General features: G+C 44.3%; 1 protein-coding gene across 2 annotated transcripts in view; it reads left to right on the top strand.

Moving 5' to 3' along the window:
* The window catches only part of CCDC50 (coiled-coil domain containing 50), a 33,848-nt gene extending 12,505 nt beyond the window's left edge, over positions 1–21,343 (top strand). The window contains exons 2-12 of one of the 2 annotated variants that reach the window (XM_065747815.1): positions 102–164; positions 1,512–1,641; positions 6,414–6,504; positions 8,522–8,639; positions 12,015–12,719; positions 15,206–15,312; positions 15,779–15,823; positions 16,347–16,451; positions 17,363–17,442; positions 18,436–18,533; positions 19,537–21,343. In XM_065747815.1, the coding sequence (XP_065603887.1) occupies positions 102–164; positions 1,512–1,641; positions 6,414–6,504; positions 8,522–8,639; positions 12,015–12,719; positions 15,206–15,312; positions 15,779–15,823; positions 16,347–16,451; positions 17,363–17,442; positions 18,436–18,533; positions 19,537–19,556 (1,562 nt within the window). In that variant the 3' untranslated portion in view covers positions 19,557–21,343. The remainder of the gene's footprint in view (positions 1–101; positions 165–1,511; positions 1,642–6,413; positions 6,505–8,521; positions 8,640–12,014; positions 12,720–15,205; positions 15,313–15,778; positions 15,824–16,346; positions 16,452–17,362; positions 17,443–18,435; positions 18,534–19,536) is intronic. The other variant, XM_065747813.1, reaches the window with a different exon arrangement.
* The last annotated feature ends 1,492 nt before the right edge of the window (positions 21,344–22,835 follow it).

Raw genomic sequence — 22,835 nt, 5'->3', positions numbered from 1 at the left:
CAGTGCCTGTGCTTGAGAGCCCAAGCACCTGCCTTGGTAGTTTTTCATTTCCCCTTCCTTCCTCCTTATCCTCATTCTCTTGCCTTCGTTTCCCTGCACAGTGTGCCGAGACTTCGCTGTTCTGGAAGATCATACCTTGGCCCATAACTTGCAGGAACAAGAAAGTAAGTAGCAGTGTCTGGAACAAACTGAATCAAATGTATCGCAGCAGATAACTGTTTCTATGTTGCTCTTATGCTGGTGTTATTTTTTTTTCTCCTGAGAAAAATCTTCCCTGCTTTTTTTTCCCTATTATTATTTTTTATTCTTTCTAATGGAGTATTGTTATCCTCTCTGTATTTGCTGTCCTGTAACACTACTTTGCATTCTACCCCAGCTTATATTGCCCTCTAGAGATGGTTGCATTTCGTATATTCTTTTTTCTCATTCCCTTCAGAATTGAGTTTGTTTACACTGCTTACAATAAGATTGCATGTGGGAGTGCACTTGAGGTTTCATTGCTGTGTGAGGCTGTTAGAAATGACTAGCGTGTCTGGAAGCTTCCCATTTTACAGGCTGACCTGAGTGCAGCCAGAAGAGCCCTGCTTACTGACTGATTTGAGAGCTGCTAGCGCCTGTCTTCAGAACGGAGGCTTCCTTTTAATGAAGACATTTTGAGGCAAGGCAGCTGTGTGCTACAAGAGTTCAAAAAGGAGAGGGGAAAAAAAAAAAGTAAAGCCAGGAACTTCAGAGTGGGTGGTGATTTCTGTACAGGATGCGTTTGCTTTTCAGTCAGGGCTGAAGTGGCCTCTCTAATCTGTTTTGCTGTGTGCCAGTTGCCTTGGTATCTACCAGTACTAGGTGCTGATGCTGTTCCAGTGGCTTCACTGAGCGTGCATCTTGCACTGAAGCTGCTCTTACTGCTGGGATGTGAGACCACAGAACAAAAACTGGCTCTCAGCTGCAGATCTTACAGCCATTTTTCTTGGAGGCAGTATCCATGTATGGTAAAGGACTCACTGCAGCGTTCAGTTGCTCTGTTGCTAAATATAAAGTCAGTGAGATTCTGGAACCTATTATGTAGAGAGGGAGAGGAGATCCTCTCTTGATTTTCTTGAAAGCGATTTAGAGAAGAATCCATCAGAAGTGGTTTAGGTTCAATTCATCTTCATTGGCTTCTGGTGGTCCTTTCCAGCCCACTTTATTAATCTAGGGTTATTTCCCATGACCAGAAAATAAAATGCAAAGCCTAAAAGTAAATCCTTACAAATCTGTATGCAGTTAAGATGCGTAGGCCTTGTTTTGGTAATAAACGTATATGCAGCTTTTGCAGTGTTGAAGTGAGGCAGTCTCAGGCTGCTAACATAATTTCAGTATGGGGCTTACCCACCTGTAGAGAAGTTAATGACATTACACTGCAGTAAACTGTCTTCCTTTCTAGCCTGGAATCTCCCTTCCACTTGCTTCATCTTATTCTCACCATGACGTTCAGCCAGCTGATTTCTGGGGTTCTTCTCTGTGCTTATTTCCAGTTGAGCATCACTTGGCGACAAACATTCAGCGTAATCGTCTGGTGCAGCATGACTTGCAGGTGGCCAAGCAACTGCAAGAGGAGGAGGATCTGAAAGCACGTGCTCAAATCCAGAAACGCCAAAAAGACCTGTGAGTTTAGGATGGAGCTGTTCAAACATTCATCCCATTTAATCAGAGTGCTGAAATGAGTTGGTTTGTTTCAAGTTGATGCACGGTACAGTGGGGTATAGGTTGATCAGCCATTTGCCTTTAGATATCTGTTGCTTTAGAGGTATTGATGTTAGTCTCTAGCATAGGACAGGATAGGAGCAGATGGAGCTGGGGTCTGCCTTGGCTTGGACTCTGTTGGCTGACCATGGAAATAAGCCTTCCTGTTTGTTGGCAGAGAGGAGTAACTTGGCCGTTTGCAGTAGATTTGTCCCTGGCTGAAGTCTGAGAGAGAAGAGTTTACACTACAGAAATACACAGTGTAATAGTGAATTCCCTCTCTTGTGGAAATGGCAGATACTGTCTTTCCTTTTTTGTGCCTTATGAGTGCTTTTGAGGGTTTTGCGCTGTACACCATTGGTGCCTTGCTGTGCTGAACAGTTCAAAACTCCTACTTGTGTTTGCAGATGCTCCAGCAAAAAGCATGGTGGGAAGAGGAGCTGCTGTTGTGGGGCCATTTGGTAGAGATAGCTGCTGTAGACATTCCTTCTCTTGCAGTCACTTGTCTTCTGCAGGAGGATCCTTAATGACTGATTCAGTTTACTCTGCAGGTTTGCTCAGGGCCCCCCTTACCAGATCTAACAGAGTAGCTTGTGATTTGGATTTCTCTGTGCTATGGCTGTGGAGCTGGTATAGGAATAAAAAGTTGTACTGCAGAGCAAAACAAACTGGACTTACCAGCCTGGAGTTGACTTTGATCGTTTTCTTGTATTCTTAACTCTAAAGCTCTTGCTGTGCGTGAGAAGTAACAAATGGTTCGTGTGACAGGGCTCAGTAAGATCAGTGATGAGAGACAGCAGCTTGCTTTCTAATGGAGCTCTCTGCATGGTCTGCAAAGCAGAATGCAGTGCAGCAGTTGGGAAACACATCCTAGCTTGTCTCATTCTGTGATGCCACCCGCTAGATACAGTTGATGGTGGATCACAAACCCTGAGGGGTTCATCTGGCAGAGAGCGATGTAGTAGAAGAGCTCTGTGCTGCAGATGTGTGTGATACAGGACTGGCTTCAAAGGAGCTGTTCATAAAAGATTTCAAGGCTGGGGTGTGACAAGTCATCTGCCATACTCAATGGTACTAACACATGCAGACAGTATGTGTGCATCTCTGAAGTTAGTGCTTTATTTCAATAGCTTTGCTAGCAATTAGAGATGTGAGCGTGCAAATGACAACTTAAAAATTAACTTTGTATGACAGGGATGATTCCTTTTTGCTACTTGCTGGAAACTGAAAACAATTTTATTGTTGTAGGACTTCTCAAAATGGGATTTGCTAACTTTGTGAGCCAAGTTACAGACAGAAGTGCTGACGCAAAACGTTGTGTCAGCAGCAGTTCTGCTCCTGAAAACCTGAGCTTTTCTGCAAGAGTAGTTTTTGTTAAAAAAAAAAAAAAGAAAGAAAAAAAGTTGGAGGCATCCTTTTGTGACTGGATCTGCTTCTTCCTTAATTCTCAGTACGTTCCCACTGTCTCTTCCTTATGCAAGATCATCGAGTTCTGGCAGCACTACGACTCCCACTGCCGGTGTGTGCTGTGTGGCCTAGGACAGTGTGACCCTGCAAGTTGATGGGAGGAGTGAAGAGGCAGAACTGGGTGGTCTGCTTAGAAACAAAGAGCATAACAAAAAAAGCTCATTGAACTTAAGGTTTTTTTTTTTTTCCTGGGAGGTATGAAAGACAAAGAAAACATATCTGTTCTTGCTTATCTTTCCTTTCTTGAGGAATGTGGGGAAGCATCAGAACTCTGCTTGTACTCCTGCTTCTTTAAAAGCATCTCTCATGTGTAGCCGAGCAGCCTGCGTGCTGCCGGGCGTAGCAGCAAGGCCACTAAAATAACTGCAGTAGTGTGAAGAGATGCTGTTTCCTTGTTTTGTTCTGTTACATTAATGTGAACAGCTCCTTTGAACACTTCCCTTAAACCCTTTTGTTTTTTCTCATCTGGTAACAATTGCTTGTGCCAGCTTGCCTGAATGGCAGCTTTCTAATAAGTGCCTTTATGTTTTATTTTTCTCTAAGCTGATGTTTCCTTGACAGTAACACTGCTGGCTGTGCAGGCATGAAGGGCACCTCAGTGCAATGCTGGGAGGTGGTGATGTTGGTGCTGCTCTGTGTGATTGCTGAAGACTAAGCCATTGAATTCACTGTAAACTAGAGGACAAGAAGAGCTGTCCAAGTTATTTAACCTTTTTGCTTATATTCAGGGCAAGTTGAAACACCAGCCTATGTTAAATAACTAATCAAGTCTTAGTGTTTAATTACCACTGAGCAACAAAAAAAAAGACAAAATCCAATCCTTTGTCTCTGCTCAGTGGTTCTGAAAGAGCTTGATATGGTGTACTTCAGGATGTGTGTCATCAGGAACTAGAAAGCACTTCTGCTTGTGCATTACTTCTGGTGTTCTTTGCTGTGAATGGAGAGGCAGTGACCCTGTTGCCTTGGCTCTGGAAGACAATTAGCTGTTTGTCTCATGCTTGTCTGAGAAAGATGGATTTTAAGCATTTAGCAATTCAGTTGGTGCCAGTGAACTCGCCACCTTAGCTTTGTTCGCAGGTGCCAGGAGGAACTAGAGGCTTGCAACAATGCTGATGGGTTCGACCTTTCTAATTTAATTTCTACATGAATCCATGTAATCTGAGATTGGCTTCCTAGAGGATCTGATATTTTTAGGCAAGTTGACAATCTGCTTCTAGGGCTTGCATATTAAGTTGTCTGCTTGGTGCTGGTTCCCTGCTGCTACCAAGTTTGCCAAGGTTCCCTTTTTATGAGGCAGGTTCAAGAACTGTGTTTGACCTGTGTGCTTCTGAATAGGTCTCTGCCTGCACTCGGGTGCAGCACACAAACATACACACTTGCCAACTACCAGTTCTCTTATGAGGATGAAAGAAACCAATGTCTGAAATTGTTTTCCCTTTCAATAACTCCAGCCCTGCACAAACTGAAATTAGGGTGACTTTAGGCCTGGGTCAGTTTATGAAAGTGAGCAAATGTTTACAAATATGGTCTAGGAATGGAAAGGAAACATCACATTGTGACACAGACTTGGGGTTCTTGTGTGTTTGGAGAAGGAAGGGGAAATATAAATAACATATGGGACCCAACTGTAGATCTGTTTCTGATGAGCAAATGATGGAAGTAAAAAAGCGTTTTTTCCTTACTGCTTCATGTTCCTTTTGTTTTCTTTGACAGATCAGATTTTCTTGGTGGTATTTCTCCTCTAATGCACTTCTTGCAGTGTTCTTCCCCACCCTAGACCAGCTAACCAACTCCTTATACTTTTATTGATCTTCACCTATAAAATAAGCCTGTGTTGTGCCATTACTTGCTCTAACAATGCCAGTTCTGTCAGTTCTCCTGAAAGTGCTTGTTTGCATGTAAGATTTTAATCGCATCAGCTCATGTCTTAGAATCCCTTCTAGGCCATTGCCTCCAAGTGTGCCAGGTCATTTAAACCCTGATCCTTCCTCAAGACAAGAACAGGTGCTCCAGCCCACACTGTGCAGCTTTCATGTGGCTGAACTTGATTCTCTTGAAATATTTGCCTGGCTTCCATAATTTACTCCTGGTAGTCCTCCCATCACCTATCTGATCAGTGCCAGTATATTCTTCAAAAGATTGTATTCTGGTGAAGCTAGCTCTGCCTGTTGCTGTTCTCATTCCCATCTCCTTCTGTGCCTTACCTTTTAGCAGTTCCGATCCCATAGATACCTTTAGATGGATAGATACTATTTTCTCCTTTTTTCCTTTTTTTCTTTCCTCTGACCTGTTCAGAGCAGACATTGGCTTAACTTCAATGGCACTGAAGGAGAGAGCTCTTAATCTTTATTCTCAAATCCCCCAGCCCTGATCTGGATTGCCTTGAAGAACCCTTGGCCATCATTCAGTCCTGTTTGTTGGGCATCAGAACACGCAGCTGAGCATTGCACAATTCTTGCAGATGCTTTCTGTATGACATTCTAGAGATACGTCTTTCCTGGTCTATCCACCCAGATGAAACTCGTGGTAACATGAAATTTCACGTCTCAATTACTGATTTTCTGTTCCCCAGTTAATACAGTCTTGTTCTGCTCCCACATCTGCAGTGGTGCTGTGATGATTGTGTCCCACCCTCATGTTGATGCATGTTGCTGTTTTCCCTACTGACTCTGCTTCGGCTTTTGTATCTCGTCCCACCTTGGCAGCATTTCTCATTCATTACCGAACTGCTCCAGCCTCTGCTTGGCCTACATACATACTGCATTTCCAGTAAGCGTGGCTGCACTTTCTCCTCCTTGACTTTCACCTGAAAACCACTTCCCAGAAATGCTTGTGTTAACCTTAATCCCAAACCCTTCCTTTGGCACCACGTGTACACGTGCTCTTCAGCAGTGTTAGACTGCTGTTTGCAGAGACTATGTACTTCCTTGGCATGCTCTATCTTACTGTTCCTATCTCCTTTCTTAGCAAACTGCCTATGAAGCTCTTGTCTCAGGCTTTATCCTTTGGTCATGAATGTTTTGGGACCTATTTTCTAAATTTGATCAGCATTAAGTACAAGGAGTCCTGGGTCTGGTGAGAGTTCATGAGCTCTGCACTACTGCTGAGGAATAATAACTTTTCTGTGTGAGTTGGATAGGTGCTTTTAGCTCTTTTATCCCTCCTTCCAGGCTGACTGATGTCTGTGACTTTTAGGTACTTATGATCTTTGTTTCCATCTCTTGTAGGGAACGGCAGGACTCAGAGATTGCTCAGGAAATCCAAGTGAAGCTGGTTTTTGAAGCAGAGCAGCGACGCCGGCAAGAGGAAAAAGATGAGGTAACTGTTAAGATGGCAGAGCTACTTGAATCAGCCATTTTAGTGCAGGCGTTTCTCAGCCATTAGCTGCAGAAGCTCTGTTGCCTGGTGTCAGCGGTGGTCTTCATGGATTATCAGTACACACAGGGATTTCAGGGCGCCCTATTACAGGTATAAAATACAGTTGTAGTCTGCAAGGGCTGTCGATGCCAGTGTCTTGCTACCTAAGAGGGCAAATAATAATAGGCCTTCCTGAGGGGTCCAGAAAGTTCCAGATTAGAGGAACATGCATGTGAGCTTGGAGTGTGTCTCCCTCCATGTTTGACTGAAGATGGGACCCTGAGAAATCCAGGGAGTTTGACAATGCTGAAGAAGCAGCTAGTGGTATTTTTCTCTATAGGAAGTGTTTAAACACAAGGCTGCTTCTTGCAAGAACTAAAAATAATCTGTCTTCAGCTGACTGATACATCAGTTTGCTTGTTCAAGACTTCATTTTCTTCTTGTACCTCTAAGTCCAAACAAGTACAGAAAGGCTGGCCAGGAAGACATGGAAAAGCTTCCAAGAGGATCTTGTAACGGGAGAGAGAGGAACGCTCTGGCTAAAGGATTTGTGCTGTAAATGTGACCATCTCTTATCTTCCTGAAAAAAGTGAAGGAGATGCAGTTCTGCTTCTGCTGGCAGCAGTATTGCAGCCACACCGGTTTTAGCAGAGAGCTTCTGGGTTGTCAGCAGTCTGATACCGAGTCCCTGCAGCCTCCCAAACCAGCATACTGATTATCTCTGGATGCTGGGAACAATCTTCAGATGAGTATAACTCAAAGTGATGAGGAAAAGCCATAAATATTCCTTCTCTTCCTTTTGGTTTGTAGGTAGTTCTGAAGTGTGGCTGAAACGGGTATGTGCTAGGTCAGGCTACAGATGAGTATTGAAGGTGAAGCAGTACTGCCTGACTTTGCAACAGGACTTCTCCTCTTGTTAGATTTTAACCTCTCCAGAGGGAAACAAGTTTTTTTGGTGAAGAGCCTGTGGTATCCCCAGGTCCTTAACAAAGCTGGGTACCATATAATTCTGAATTACTGAAGTAATAACTGGTATTTGAACATTAGTCCATTGCTCTCCAGTGCTTGCTTTGCTTTTAAAGAATTTCAGCTCTGACTTTGCTTTTCACTGTTGTTTTTCCTACCTGCCATGTATATTCTTCATGCTCAGCTCTGTGAAGTCCCTGAGGACTAGGGAGGCTTAGGTGATTATCATCCAAGGGTAAGGTTGTCCTGCTGGTATCTTCCAGCTTCTCTTCCTAGCTTCAGATCAGGCCCCAAATGAGGAAGCCCCAAGGAGCTGTTTACTGTTGCTAGGCCTTGTTGAACCATCAGTCATTTTGAAGGAAAACCGATTAAGAAAATGGAGTGCTGTTCTTTGATTGCCTATCTACCAAAACAGTGACAAGATAAACGGCCTACAGTCCCCACTGCACTCCTGTGCTGTGTGTTGCTCTTCTCTTCTAACACCCCATTCGATTTTTCTTTTCCTTCAACCTCTGTCAAATTGATGCATCTCCCTGCTTGGCATGCTATGATCCCTCTAAATTAAATCTAATTTGAAGCAAGTTCCAGACTTGGTTTTGGAACTGCTTTCAGTCAGAAGTGCCTTCATCCTGGAAGAGTCTGTGCTTCTCTGTTTTTCCTTGGTCATGGAGTTTAGGAGCCACTTGTGTGAGCCTCCAAAGTGTTGCTGAATGCCTGAGGTTGCAAGTGAAATCCCTCCTGCCACTTTTGGCAGTTACTACTTTGCAGACTTGCATGTAGATGGACTAGGAACCTGCCAGTTGTTTGGTGAGCTCAGTGGTGGGTTGTGTGCTAGTTGCTGATACTGCCTTGTGTCAGCCCTATCCAGTCCGTGGTTTTGAGTGCGAGAGAAATGCTATCAGTGCTGTCTTAAAAAAAGAAAACTCTGAAGATTTTTATAATTGTATTCTAATAAAAGCATCTGGAGATGTTTTGTGAGGAAGTTAATGATTATTTTCTTCCATCTCTGCAGGACATTGCCCGTCTCCTGCAACAGAAAGAACTGCAGGAAGAAAAAAAGCGCAAAAAGCACTACCCAGAATCCCAGGGACACAAGGGCTATGAGGATAGCTATTATTCAGAAAATGGAGGTAAGTTTCGGCCTTAAAAAGGGATCAAGATCATGGTTCTGTAGGTGAACCTGGTGATCTGGGTAGTTTGTTAGGGTGATTTCCCTTATTTGCATTAGATCTTGCATTCAGTACTATGGTATTGCATGAATTTCCAGGATCAGGATCTGACTTTATTCTGAAGTCAGGAATTGTGGAGGGAAAAATAATAGCTGAGAGTACTGGTAAGACAGTTATTTCTACATGATGCTTCTTCTGTGCAGAAGAGAAATGCGGATGCAATTCCATGCTTATAACTGTTTCTCTTTGAATGTGTGTACTCATCTGTGGTGCTGGCACTGCTACTTGCACACAGGTAAATGCTGGTTCATGGAACAGCCTTTCAAAAAAAATTCCTCGCAGGTATGTATCCAAGTGCTAAAATTAGCACAGCTGCTTTGAATGACTTACTGAATAACAAGGTCAGCTCCACAGAATCTTTGCTATGATCATCCTCTGGGACTGCATTTTGTGAAGAGGATACGACTCAGCGCTGTGTTGCTTTCTTTTGGTGTCTTCTACGATCAAATATGAACTTCCTTTAAATTGAGAAGGGAGAATCTGTGTGTTTAATTACACAGCAATATGGTGATTGGTTTGCTGTGCACTGGTGGTGGCTTCTGTTTTCTTTCTTAGAAAATGTGGTGGGGAAGAGATGGGTTGCTTTCGATCAGCAGGTTGTGAAGATGAAAATCAAACCTCTTATTTCTGACCTTGACATTGATACCGCTGACAATTTTAAGCATCTTCATCTGAACTCGAAGTATTTTAGTGCCAATTGAGTAGAAGCTCAAGGAAGGCCAAGAAAATGCAGAGCACAAAGTGCAGAAAGGTAACTAGATGGAAAGTTTACAGCCACCAGTTCTGTTATGTGTGCAAAGCTGGAAAGACTTTGTTCTGAGAGTTCTATGGTCAACCCACAGTTTAATTTTTAGGAATTAAGTGGGACAAGTCCCCGGAAAAATACGGTAGAGGTGCCAGGCAGAGGTGGTACAACAGGATGGATTTTTGTAACAGAGAGCAGCTGACAGAAAGAAGCTTCTGATTTTCTGAATTTTGGTTGTTATGGATTTGGAAAGCAGGATATTTTGGGGATCTAATTGTTCTGCTGTAATCTGTAGTTTTGGAAATGTGGTGGAAGGATTTACTGCTTGTCTGTTCATATTGATGCTGCACTTGATTCTTGTTCCTCAAAAACTAGGAAGGACTGAAGTGGATTTTGATGTCTGGATTGTTAGGACATTAATTGAAGCCCTGTAAACGCTTGGGCACTGTTTGATTAGGCTTTGTCATTCTCTGTTTGTGTCATCCTCATTACGGGTGAACTTAAACACAAAAGAAAAGCCCTTGCTTTATTTGAGTTTTAGTCTGTCTTGGCTGAATAAAAACGTATCCACATCCAGGAGGAGTGTGGATTAGGGTTATTGCTCCAGAGCAAACCAGGCCTTTAAGAAGTGGAAAAATAAACATGAAAGAAAGCAGAATTCCTACCAGAAGAGTCCGTGCCATGAAAAATATTTCAGTATTAGCTTAGTCACAGGCTGCTTGAGAGAGTAACACCAGGACCTAAAGAGTGTTTACTTGGCTCCCGCAAAAGGTGCTGTGGAAACCAGTGCCTGCTGAGGAGTTAATAGCCCTGAGATAACCAAAAAGCAAACTTCCTGCTTGGGCTGTCTAGTGTGATTGTGTTACCTGCACCAAATTTTTCCCAATACAGCCGTGCTTTACTTTTGCATGACCTCCCTTCCTGTTCTGACATATTACTGAGCTTTCCCTAAATGACAAAATGAATACATTCTTAGACCCTTGTTGGTATCATTTAGAAATCAACAAAAAACTCACTTCTGACTCTTGCTTTCAGATTCTGCTCTGCATTGTTCAGTAAGTCACTTAAATTGTTGCACTGGATGTCCCTCTTCTGTAAATCACACTAGCAGTCTGAAACTGAAGACAAAAACCCATCAGCTAACAGGAGCTGCTGTGGTTATTCTTACATTTCTTGGATCTTTAACACTGGTTTGGGATGAAAGTTACACAAACAAAACCCATTTGTTTTCAGGATAGGTTTTCAGTACGCTCTTATTTTTGCTGGCTCAGAGAAAAGGTATTTTTCTGGATAGCATGACTTGAAGGGAACATAGAGTTTTTTGGTTTGTGGATAATTGTAGGGAAGGCAGAGCTATTTGTTAAGACAGAAGGTGCTGGGAAATCTATTAAATGTTTTCAGATGCTATAAATACTCAGCAATGGAGCAGGAAAATCTTACACTTTTCTTCGTGTGCTTCTGTTTCAAATCAGCCTCTGCTTGAAGGAATTTTTTTCTGCAGCAGTACACATTTGCTTTGAAAAGCTGCTGGGGAGATAATAGTTCACTCAGTGTGATGATTTCTTTCTCAGCAAATAGGATGATTAGAAATGAAATAGATGAGCAGATTATATACACCCAGACTTCTGCATCCGTACACTTGTGGCTGTTTTATTACTGAAACTAAAAGCAAAGAAAAATTTCCACCTGCTTTCTGGAAAGCTCAGAGGAAACAACCTCAGTAAGCTGCTGAGTAAGTGGCTTTTCCAGCTCTGCTGCTGAGGTCAGGAGCTTGGTTGCTGTGAAATCTTATCCTGCCCTTAAGCTGCTGTAGCCCTCTGCAGTCAGGCCAAGCTTCTGTTTACGCAATGAGTAGTCTGAAACTTCTGTGTCTTCAGGAGCTATGTGACAGTTTGTGGTGGGAAGTACGTGGATGCAGCAGCTGTCTTGTCATCTTTCTTACAAACATAAAAAAAAAAAAAAAAAGCAATCCCATCCAGCCCTTTCTCTTCTTCCCATTGCTGTGGGTCTTTGCCTGTTAAGGTGAGGCTGTTGTTTCTGGTGAACAGCTCTGTGGTTAAAGCCAGAGTGATGCATGGATGCCCATAATCCAGGATCCAACCTGGGTCTCTGCTTGGAGTCTCCTGCCCTTAAGCTCCACTGCTGCCTCCTCAGCCTTGTCTCCAGAGGGTTCCAGTGTCCTGCAGCAGGGACAGATCACCAGGACATGGATTGCTCTGCTCTGTTTTTCAGCCCTAATGGCATCAGTAAAAATCCTTAATCTTCCCAGTAGCTTACTTCTGGGCTGCATCTGTTCTTTCTGCTCGAACCCCATCGCTTCCTGTGTTGCCCTAACATAAGGTAGGCCCCTGTTTCACTCTGCTATTGCATCCCTTCAGCATTATGTCCCCATCCATTTCTTCCCAGCTGCACTGTGCTTTACTTCCATTTCCAGCTTTTCCTTGCATCAGACTGTGATTCTGCCCTCACTGAGCCCCCGTCATCCCCATGTCACTAACCAGCTCCTTGTTTGTCCCTCCCCTGCTGCTCAGAGCACCTCCAGGCTGACCACAGGGAGCAGGTTTCTGAGCCTCACAGGGCACGTGGTGATGATAGGCGCACACACCGACAGAGAGAGCACCGAAAAGCTCGCTTACCTTTATCCAGCAGTGCCTCCCAACACAGGCATCCCCCGCTGGAGGATCACCGTAGATCTCCTCAACCAAGCGAGGGCACCGATAGCCATCAGCCGGGGTGCAAATCTGCCAGCCAGGGTGGGTCTGGGAGACCTCCCAGCCTTGTCCTGGAAAGAGAGGCTGATCGTGACGCTGGTGAGCACAGTGGCAACTGCGAGCTACAGGACAAGAGTTCACCTGGCAGGGGGAAGGCTTGGAGACCTCTGAGTCTCGACGTGGAGTTGGAGAGTGGATTCACAGAGCATGCACGGCGCAGTAGAAAGCCAACAAGGCGAGATGGAGCAAAGCACCTTCCTGTTCTTGATGTGGAGCTGGAGGCTGAGCAGGAGACATGGCGTCGGGGCGGCAGCAAGCTGGTGCACCATGAAAGCCACAAATCCCGCCATAGAGACCACTGCTCTCATGGGATGGAGCACGAGGACAGGCTCAGGGACTCCAAATCCCAGGAAGATCATAGGAGGGGTGAGGAGAGAGACTGGAAAAGGGCAGGACACAGGAGACCTTCCCCATCCCCACACTCTGTGACCCAGGAAAAGGTTGGAGACTACCGGAAAGACTCAGGTAACCAAGTGATGGGGAAGGTATATATGCACATGAGGATGGACCTTTGCTTTCCCCGTCCTCTTGTCTGAAACTGGGGTTTTCTTCTGAAGACAATCTCAATATCAGTCTGCAGGCCTGGTGAATCCTGCCTTGGTTTCTCCTCTATTTAATGAGATTCATCTTAGCTACTAAGACTCTCACTCTTGTTAATTCCTGAGGTGTCCCCATGGCATCAAAGAGGGATGGCTAAGAAGGTATTGTTGGAAATGGTACCCTTTATCTTGTGTTAGAATTGTCTTTTTAATTTTCATTGAGATGCTTTGTGCTGTGGTTCTGTATCACAGGAATGGGAATTGATGTGGGATACAAGGCTATAAATGAGGATGGTTTGCTTAAGCCTAGCAAGCCAGCAACTTCCCTCCAATTCCTATTGAAAACCTTGTTGGAAAAGTAAAGGTGGGGTTCTCATCAAGTTCTGTACAAGTAGATTTTTCTGTGGTCTGTGGTTTTTGTTAAATAGTACTAGATGACCTTTAAAAATCAAGATACATCTTACTGCTTTTAAAACCTGCATGGGTGTAAGGACTGGTTTCTTAGTGAAAGTAGGAGGTTGGAGGCTTGGATCTATGCTTGCCATGGGGTGGGAAACTCATGCCTCAGGCCATGCAACTGATTCTCATGAGGTGGGGGAGATGATGCATGTCCCTCTCCAGAGATGCCAGGATTACTATACTTTGTTCACCATGCAGAACTTTGTGGGCAGTGGAAGGTGTTAACTGGGCCATCATATGACATGGGCCTAGGTGACTCAGTATCTGATCACATTGACATGGGGTCTGAATAGCTGGAAGCTCTCCCCCTTGTCCTGTGGGAATTGGGACAACCTGTGTGCTCCCTAAACGTGGGCTGAAGTGATGTGGGAGTAACACATTGCTTTCTGAGCAAATGAAGACTGGCACCACTCTGTGTGTAAGGCAAGCCCAGTCTGGCTGTTCGGTGAACAATTCCTGGAAATGCTTTGTTCTTCATAGGGGCAATGGGCTGTTCATTCCAGCGTGGCAATAAAAGCTGTGTTTATTGTGGCCTTGGAAGCCATCTGAGCATTTTAACTCTGACCAAGCTGGTGCTTTTTGCTGGAGTTCCTTTGCTGTTTTGAGATTGTGACTCTTCCCAGCTTGGATTGATCAAACTGTTCTCGAAAGGCCACACTGTATGCGTAACTGGAACTGCCAGAACTGATCAAAGGTTTCTTTTTATGCACAGATTTGCAAGAGGAGTGCTGTGTGCTTAAGATTATTGGTCAGTTGACTTAAGGGAAACAAAAAAGCAAAAATACCCCATGTGCCACCTTTTAATACCTATTCCATGCTTTGGTTCTGGGTCAGGGCATGAGGTCTCTGTCCTCTGTAGTTTGAAGCATTTGGGATGTTCTGTCAGTATGATAGTAGTTTGATAAATGCATGGAAAATAATCTACTGACCTCTAGAAATGTCTTCTTTTCCTTGCTCTCACCTGATCAGGAGGAAATTGATATGTGGCCCACCAGGATATGATATACATTTATAATCAATATGTAAACAGTGTGGCTAGAAAGATAGAAATGAAGCTTATTTTCTGAGTTTGTAGTGGAAGAGACACAGACATCTGTATATTGGTATATTTCAGATATAAAGCAGAAGCTCATTTATAATGTCTGAGATTGCTGAGCATTACAGTTCCAACTGCAGTTGGAAGGAGAAGGCATTTGTTACACGTGAATGAGGTCATGCATTTTGTAACAGGGATGCAGTAGGACTCCTTTGGTAGGGCCTATTGCAAACAGACCGTGGAGAAATTCAAAGTGCAGTACTTTAAATCACTTGTGGATGGTTTAACTTTGAAATAAATGTTAAAACCAAAACAAAACCTTTATCTTTGAAAGAAATAAACATTAAAAACCAAACAAAAACCTGTGTACACAAAGCAAGACCTGAACCTTGTGTGAACTCTGAAAATCTTTACGCGTGTTTTCTAACTGTGTATTGCAAAATTCTTGGGTCAGACCAAAGTACAAAATGGTCAGAAACCTCGTGTGAGTCTGTCCCAGACAACTTTTGCAGCCTGTGTTGTTCTAGAGTGTTTCTGAACTCTGCTGTGCTTGTAGCAAGCACGTCAGGCTGCTCTCTGCTGTTGGGTTTTGCCAGCGTGAATCAACAGTGTAAAATAAAATCTGATTCCTTTGGTGACATAACCGTGCCAGCAAAAGCTGCAACAAGAGGCATGGCTTTTCTGTCATACAGTTGTGTTTGTTGTATAAGATGGAGTATGTATGGAAAAAAACCCCTCTAATATGCATGCTGCACCTTAGCTAAAGCGTCCTCCAAATGTTTGCCTGGCAGATACGCTGCAGTGGTCTGTGGGCCCCGTGAGTGAGGGCTTTGCAGGTGGCTGAGGAGGTGATGGGGATTTCCTTTGTGAAGCATTTGGGGAACGGATGAGTTGATTGTTCTCTCTAAATTCTATAGGAGCGAAGTTGAGGGGGACAAAGCAAACTGTTTACAATAAGCCCCGAAGAGAACAGGAGTTATCTGATGCAGAGATTGCTCGGAAACTGCAAGAAGAGGAGCTCCTGGTGAGTAGAGAGAGTATGCATTGGTCACATTGAAGAAATTAAGGCACCCATCAGTGACAACTTGAATCTGCAAACCTCTTGCATTTGACTTAGATCTCAGGTCCTGTTGCTGTGTGTTTTGATGGTCATCTTTGCCTCCATAGCAGGCATACATATTATAATGAGTGCTTTCAGATGAGTGAAGATGGCCTTTAGGCAGTGTGCTGAGCTGAGAAGTGAGCCCAGTATCTTGGGAAGAGCATGGTGGAGTGGACATCTATGGATTACGGAGTGTCCTGGAAGATAGATGGGGACTAAACTCAGCTGATATGCTGCTTTGGTACTGGGTTGTGAGGTAAATGTTGAACTGATTTAGTGTGTTTGGAGAGGATGGTAGTGTATTCATGGGGAAACTTACTTGCCTTGTCCAATATGTTGATGTATCTGAGTAATTCAGAGTTTTGCTGTTTCATTTCTTTTTCTTAAGGCCAACCAAGCAGATCAGATGGCAGCTCAAGTGGCACAAGATGAGGTGAGCAAGAAGCTGTATGCTTGTAATATTCTTTTACTTGTGGAAAATGCTTAACTCCATCTGTCCACTCTGACCCTCTACCTGTCCATCTTTTTGTAGAGGGAGATCAGGCCTCCAATGGGGTTTGTTTCAGGCTGTTTTTCACATGCATGTTCAGGTTAGGCAAGTAGAGAGTTGTGCTGCCTGTTGCAGCCATAACAGAGGAAGTAGCTACATGGCCTCAGAAGAGCATCTCTTGTAACAGAACCCTGTAAAGAGGTTTTCAGAGATGCTGCAAAATTAACTCAGCATTGAAGGAAAAGAAGGGGCAGAAAGGCTCTGCTAACACAAGCCAGGTGAATTGGGGACCCTCTGGGCCTGCAGTATGTAATCAGTTTCACTTCTACTCTGGTATTTGATCCCCAATCACAGACTTTGGTAATCTTGGCTTTGCACCCATTTGACATTGTGTGGAAAAGGATATAAACATCTCAAACCCACAATAGTGGTAAAATCTTCTAACACATTCTATTTTCCCTTTCAGGAGATTGCCCGTCTCTTGATGGCAGAGGAAAAAAAGGCTTTCAAGAAAGGGAAGGAGAAAGAAAAATCTTCCTTTGAAAGGAAGAGGCATGATCAAGACTGGAAGGTATGCCAAGCTTCAGAAGGCCTCACAGATGAAATACTATAATGTTGTTCCAGAGTGTGATGAGAGTCTAATATGAGGCACCCTTGCACAAAAAGGGTCTTGTTGCCTACTATTCAGCTACTTTCCAAGCTTTTGGAGTCTATTCCTTGGTTAGGTGCTCCTTGGATTCAGACAAAGTATGCCTTGGGCTCTGGCCTTGGAGGCTGGTACTGGATGTCACAGCACTGTGTGGCTACTGTGGAGCACTGTCAGCCCTCCTGGTGCAGACAGAGCTTTCCCTGTGCTGAAGACCTGGCTGGAGCAGTAACAGCAGTAGCTGGTTCTCTTTGGTCATCAGGTAAAGGACAGCACAGCTGCTCCAGTTGTCACTGCTTCATAATGTATTTGGCTCCATAACCAAAGTATTGAGTGTATCAAGCCTACACCAGGATTTTGTGAGTTATGCTGCAGAACTTTGGCTGCCTGTTGTGGAAAGTAGATAAGAAACAGATTTCACAGTCTGCTGTAGTAATGTGCTGAAGGAGGTGTTGTGTTAATCTTGGGGCCAGCTGAAGGTAGCTCATGTTTTCAGACTTCTTGCCATGTTTGAGCAGTTGCAGCAGCACAGCTGTGTGCAGCTGTCCCTTGTGATGAGCATGCATGCAGTCATTACAAACAGACCGTGTGCTCTCGATCCCAGTTTTCAGATGGAACCTCCAGTGCTGTCCTGAATTTAGGGTAAAGCTTGTGTTTGGCTCAGCAAGACTGAGTTTCAGTTACTGGAGACTAGTCCTGATCCTGTTGTTTGCACATGCCTGGTTGTGGCTGGTGTGCATAACCAGAGCACAAAAGCAGCTGAGGCAGTCTTGATGCAACTGTCCGCTGTCTTGCAAGGCATGCAGATGTGAACTGCTTTCCCTTCTTCCCATCAGCACGATGCAAATGAGTCCCCGCGCTCACGGTCAAAAGAAGGACCTGAAACTCAGCGACACAAAGGTGATAAGTCGTCAAGGTGAGCTGAATGCACAGCTGGTCAACCTGGGAAACGCATTCAGGAAGCTGCTCAGGAGCTGAGTCATGGGGAGCAGTTGTGGGGTGAGCAGCCTGACCCATGAGGGGCTTGGCAGAGAGTAGAGCTCTTAGCACTGGAAGGAGGTGTCTGACACAGAGCTCATGAGGTGCTTGCTGACGTGTGTCACTTGCTGCACTCATGGCATCTGGCCACATTGGTCTTCCTGCCTGACACGGACAGGGATTGATGAGCCTGTGCAGTGACATTTGTTAAATGGCAGAGAAGCATCAAGAGGGTTAAAGAGCTGCTGGGGATGTGAAACCAAATGACATTTCTGGGCTGAGAGGAATAATCACTGCTTTTACACAGCTGCTCCCTTGTGTCCTTGTTCCCCACTTGAGCCCTGTACGCTGCTCCCACTGCTGTCTGTGGACACACCACTGCATTGTGTTGTGCTTCATCCCTGAACTGATGGGAGCACACTATAATGCTGTGCATCTTCTGAATCTCTTTGTAGTGATGCTTCTGATGTGATACTGGACTCTGGAAATGGCCCTGGCAGTTTTGATTTTCAGTCCTGATAGGACCTTATATGTTTTTGTTTAACTTACAACAAAGGTGTGCAGGTGGAGACTGAGATCCCACTAGAATGCTCTGGGGTAAGAACAGGGCAAGTGTTAAACACTTGAAATGTTTCTGCTTGAGGTTTTCATCAAATTTCATAGTGGAAATTCTTTGTTTCCTGAAAAATTCAACTCATTATTAAATGAAAGCAGGTCATGAGAAGTAGTCAGTTATCTAGATATTTCTCACAGTATTCTGAGAGTTGCTAGTATGCATGTGCAAAGCTCAGATCAGACGTAGTTCACATCAAACTGGCAGGGACAGACCAGGCAGCTGAGATGTTCCTTTTGCCATGCTCCTGTGTCTTTTAATTTTATGGTAATATTTTTTTTTAAGTACTGTCTTGCTTTCCTTTCTCATGCTTGGTAGGTCACAGCCTCTTCTCGATGACTTTGAGCACGCTCGGTATTACACAAGCCAGCCCAGCCCCTTACGCCAGCTTTCCAAACCTGAACACTCTCCTAAAGGTAGGATCAAATCTGCAGCTGGCTCAGCATGTGGGTTACTGTGGGCTGTTTTCTTCAGATAACTAGCCTGAACGACAGGGCGGTTGAAAGAGGAAGAATGGATGTTATTGCCCCAACAGCCAGCTGATGCCATTCAGTGTTTGAGCTTTACTTGCTGAGCACTTTGCTGGCTGAGAGAGTAAATAGCTGAGTTGGTTTGCCTCAAGTTTGTCAAATTGCTCTCTGCTTGTCCTCCCTGATGTCTCAGTGATAAATGACTGTAAACACAGGCAGCAAATGAAGGAGAAATAACATCAAGACAATGATGTGATGGGTTTTAGGTGAGTCACTAATATAAAAGAATTCAGTACATGACAAAAAGCCTCAGTCTCTCCTGTCTGGTGGGCGAGTGGGATGATACAGAAGCTTGTCCTGAGAACAGGCTTGTTTTGTTCCTGTAGCATCTCAACTGTTTTGTTGGCTCATTTCCTGAAATAGTTTGGCAGCAGCGCAGTGTATTTAGGATCACCCTCCCTCCAGCTCTTGAAATCTGAATGCCAGTTGTCTGAGTTACCTCTAGATTTCCCGGAGGAAGAAAGGTGCAGCCAGAGTTTGACTCAGTTGTTCAAATTGTTTCCAACTCCACTGATTGCATCTTAAATATGGACAGCTTACTTTCCAAACTTTAAGGTTTGGAAAGCTTTCTTGATGGATATAGAACACAAGAGCTGGAAGTTGATGGCAGTTCATATAGTCCATAAGCTCAGTGTTCATTCTGTTGTTTTTTAGCAAGACTGAATTGCATCTGCAGTGCTGTTCACAGCCTGGGAGAAATGAGTGTTGGCTTGTCTTGGGGCTCTGAGGTTCCTTTTGTTTGAATAAAGTAATGTACAATTCTCATTTTGTCGTTTGACTTTACCAGTTCAGACATCTAGCAGGGCAGTGCAAGTACAATGACTGCAGGTCGTATTTTCTTCACCAGAATCTATCCTTACAGATTATTTATTTCTGTTCTGCTTTCCAGGTTCCCGTAGGAAGCAGTAAACTATGCTAGCCTTTGCTTTGGTACTGACTCTTCTGTAGCAAACATTACTGGAATTGCCAGGCAACTTTTTCAAATCCTTACCCTATGGGGGATCCACCTTCCACTCTCAGGATCTCCTTTTTAAGTGTCATCATATTAATACGGAATGTTTATTCGTTACAATTTTCTGTCCATATGTGATCAGTCAAGCAGTGCCGTACAATCTAGCCACCACGGAGCTGTGTGAATCAACAAGCTGATAACAGCTCCCTCTTATATTCCTTTGAGGCTTTCCTTTTATTTTTAAGCTTTGGCTGGAGCTTTGACAAACAGAGATGCACGCACAAGAGGGAGGAAAATTCAAGATACAAGCTGGGTTGTGGCAGTGCAGGTGAACGTCTCAATTGCAAGTCCTTTCCATGTTAGGATGGCTGAACAGAGAGTTATAAGAGGGAATGTGTGGTTTTTATTCTGCTGGGTAAGAGCAGAGCCAATCTAAAAGTCATGTTAGCTTGCAGGAAATAGAGGGCATCCTCACAGAGCTCACAATCCAAAGCAGGAACCTGGGGCTGATGAGGAAGAAGTTGCCTACAGAATAAAGCTCCTTAACTGCTGTGATTATCTCTAGGGTTTCCAGCAATTTGTTTAGAGTGTTTAACCAAGCAGTTAGCTTCAGGATATAGGATAGGGCAGTTAGCAGGAAAAGACTATTTCAATTGAAATTAGGCCTTGTGTGCGTGGCTGTTAAGGCATGCCAGGGAGTTGATGAAGCTGTGAGTTGTGGGTTGGAGAGAATCACGCAAATGAATTTAGATGCCTGAGGAGATCTCTGTGGTCACCTGCTTTGAGCTTCCAGATGGTGCAAGCCAAGGAATGCCACAGAAACCACGTTATGAATTACTGTAACTCCTAGTTCAATCACTGATGCACTTCAGCACAGTAACTTACATCTGAACGTGAATATGTCTTATGAACACAGGGCCATATGGGCACTGAGAATTAAATCCAAAAACTACAGTTAGAAGTCACTTAGAGGTAGCTATGGAGTGCCAAACTGTGTGCAGGATGTCTGTGCTAGCTGCCTCCCTCTAACTCTACTCCGTCCTGCACACCAGGCAGGCTCCAGTCAGGATCAGACTATTACTCTTCAGGGCACAGTGGTGTCTCCAAGTTTTTAAGTCCTCGATGCAGATTTGCCCATGTACTTGTTCCTTTCTCTCCTTTTGATGGTTTGCATTCCCTCATCTCTTTGAAAATCATCCTGCTCTGGCAGGAAGCAGCAGCCTTGTCCCCTTGCCTTCTGTCATTCCAATTCTTTTTTGTCTTGATGATTTTTTTTTTTTTTTTTGCCAAGTGCATTTTTAAGCTGCAAAGCTGAGTAGCTGGATACCCAGCACAGTACACATTAGCTACCCACTTGGCAGTCTCGTTCATGGCAGTAGAGCCTGGCTGCAGTGCTTTTGTGCCTAGCTTCCTAACAGTGCATCGCCGAGCCTGTCCTGCCTTACTGTTCATCTGCTGGCAGCTGAGGTGGTTCTGCTGCTGGCTTTGCTGAGATGAGGCAGAGCTGTGATTGTGCTCACCCTCGCCACTAGCCTGAATAGCTGCCTGGAATGGGAGCCTGACACTTCCATGGAGCTTTGTGGAGAGCAGATGCTGGCGTGGAGTGCTGACAGGAGGTCAGAGGAGATCGTATCTTGCACTAATGTACAATTCAAATCCATAGACAGCTGAAAGGCTTTCACTTTGGCTGTTGTCCTTGGTTAGGGTAGCTACCGAGATGAATCGCTAGGAAGACAAAGCAACTTGTTTTCAATAAGTTGCAAGGGTACATTTAATAATACAGCACAAGCTCTTGTCTTGCCTGGAACAACTCAGACTTCAATCTCTTACCCTATCAGGGATGTCAGCACCACTTCTATACCTGTGAAGTACCAGGTAACCCCTCAGCTGCAGGCATACACTAACCAAAAATGTTGCAACATAAGTCTTTGTGCACCAGCAGCAACCCAGCTGCATACCCTTGCTTCCAGGCTGCAGGCCTTCTTACCTGCACAAGTCCTTAAGTGAGTTGCAAGCTCTTGCTTGTGTGCTCTTTCTTCTCAGGAAATATCTCAGCCAGTGGCTAGATTGTACTGCCCTTTCCTTGTGCCCTCTTCTTGTTCCATCTGTGTCCATTCAGAAGTGTTAACATTGTTTTTAAGGGATTGGGGAAAAAAACCACAACATAAACAGTTTTTTTAATTATTATTTGATAACTTGGGTCAGTGTGGCAACCTCATTTGTGGTGGCTTTATTTTATAAAAGTTTATTTTTGTATTTCGTGTAACAGTCAAAATTTTTACTGCTGACATTGTCATTTTTTTTTTCTGTTCTATGGAGTTTTTCCCCTCCCTTGCCATCTGAGTATATTTATTGTTGTGAAATGGATGCCTGGTAGGGTTTTATGTTCTAATGCTTCTGTAAATGTCCCAGGCCTTGCTGCTTGTGTCATCTGGGCAGTTATGAAAACTGATGGGGAAAAATCCTGCCAAATCAGAAACTGATAGCTCTTTCTGCAGACTTTGCGTGGGGAAAATGGTGACCCTCTGTGCAAGACATGGGGGGAGATGCTAAACAGGGATTCAGCCCTCCCTGGGTTTCTGGAGATAACTGTGGTGGGCTTTCTTGCACTGCAGTTGGCTGATGTAACTTCTGTCTTACTAATTGGGAAAATCACAAAGGCCCTGAGCCTGCTGGCACAGGAAGAGCCTATTGAATCAGGAGAGATGCTTTTGAAGATCCTGATGGTTAACTTCAATGGGATCAAGTGGAAATGATACAAAAGATAGTTGTGGTTGTGGTGTGGAAGCTGAGTGAAGTAAAAAACATGACCCAGTGCCTAGGCTGTAAAGCTGCAGCATCTCCTTAGTGGCCTCCTCAGGCCAGCCACGCTGCCCAGTGATCCTTCCTTAGTGCTTCCCTTTTTGATCTTATTCCCTGCCTTTATTCATTTGCTGCCCCTTGTTCTGCTTCTGCTTTGTATTTTCCATGGTCCTTGAGAAAAGGTGGACCTTGAGGTTTTGCTAGATGGGAGCTGACACCTACAGAGAGAAATGCTAATGGTAACTGAGAAAAGCATATAATGGGGGATAAATGAAACAGTTGTTCATCTGACATGCCTTGTAGACCTCACATAGACAACCTCAAGCAGAGGTTGCACCCTGCATGTTTAGTAGCTCGGTCCGTGGCACCATTGGAGTCAACAAGAGCTAAGACCAGAGGTGAACAAGAAGCCAAATCTTCCTGGAGCTCAGCAT

This window comes from Cyrtonyx montezumae, unplaced genomic scaffold (genome assembly GCF_038088225.1).
Source record: "Cyrtonyx montezumae isolate F1298 unplaced genomic scaffold, pur_monq_1.0 scaffold_5, whole genome shotgun sequence".
Classification (NCBI taxonomy): Eukaryota; Metazoa; Chordata; class Aves; order Galliformes; family Odontophoridae; genus Cyrtonyx; species Cyrtonyx montezumae.
Note: the sequence above shows the minus strand (reverse complement) of the source record. Positions and strands in the feature narration are given on the sequence as shown.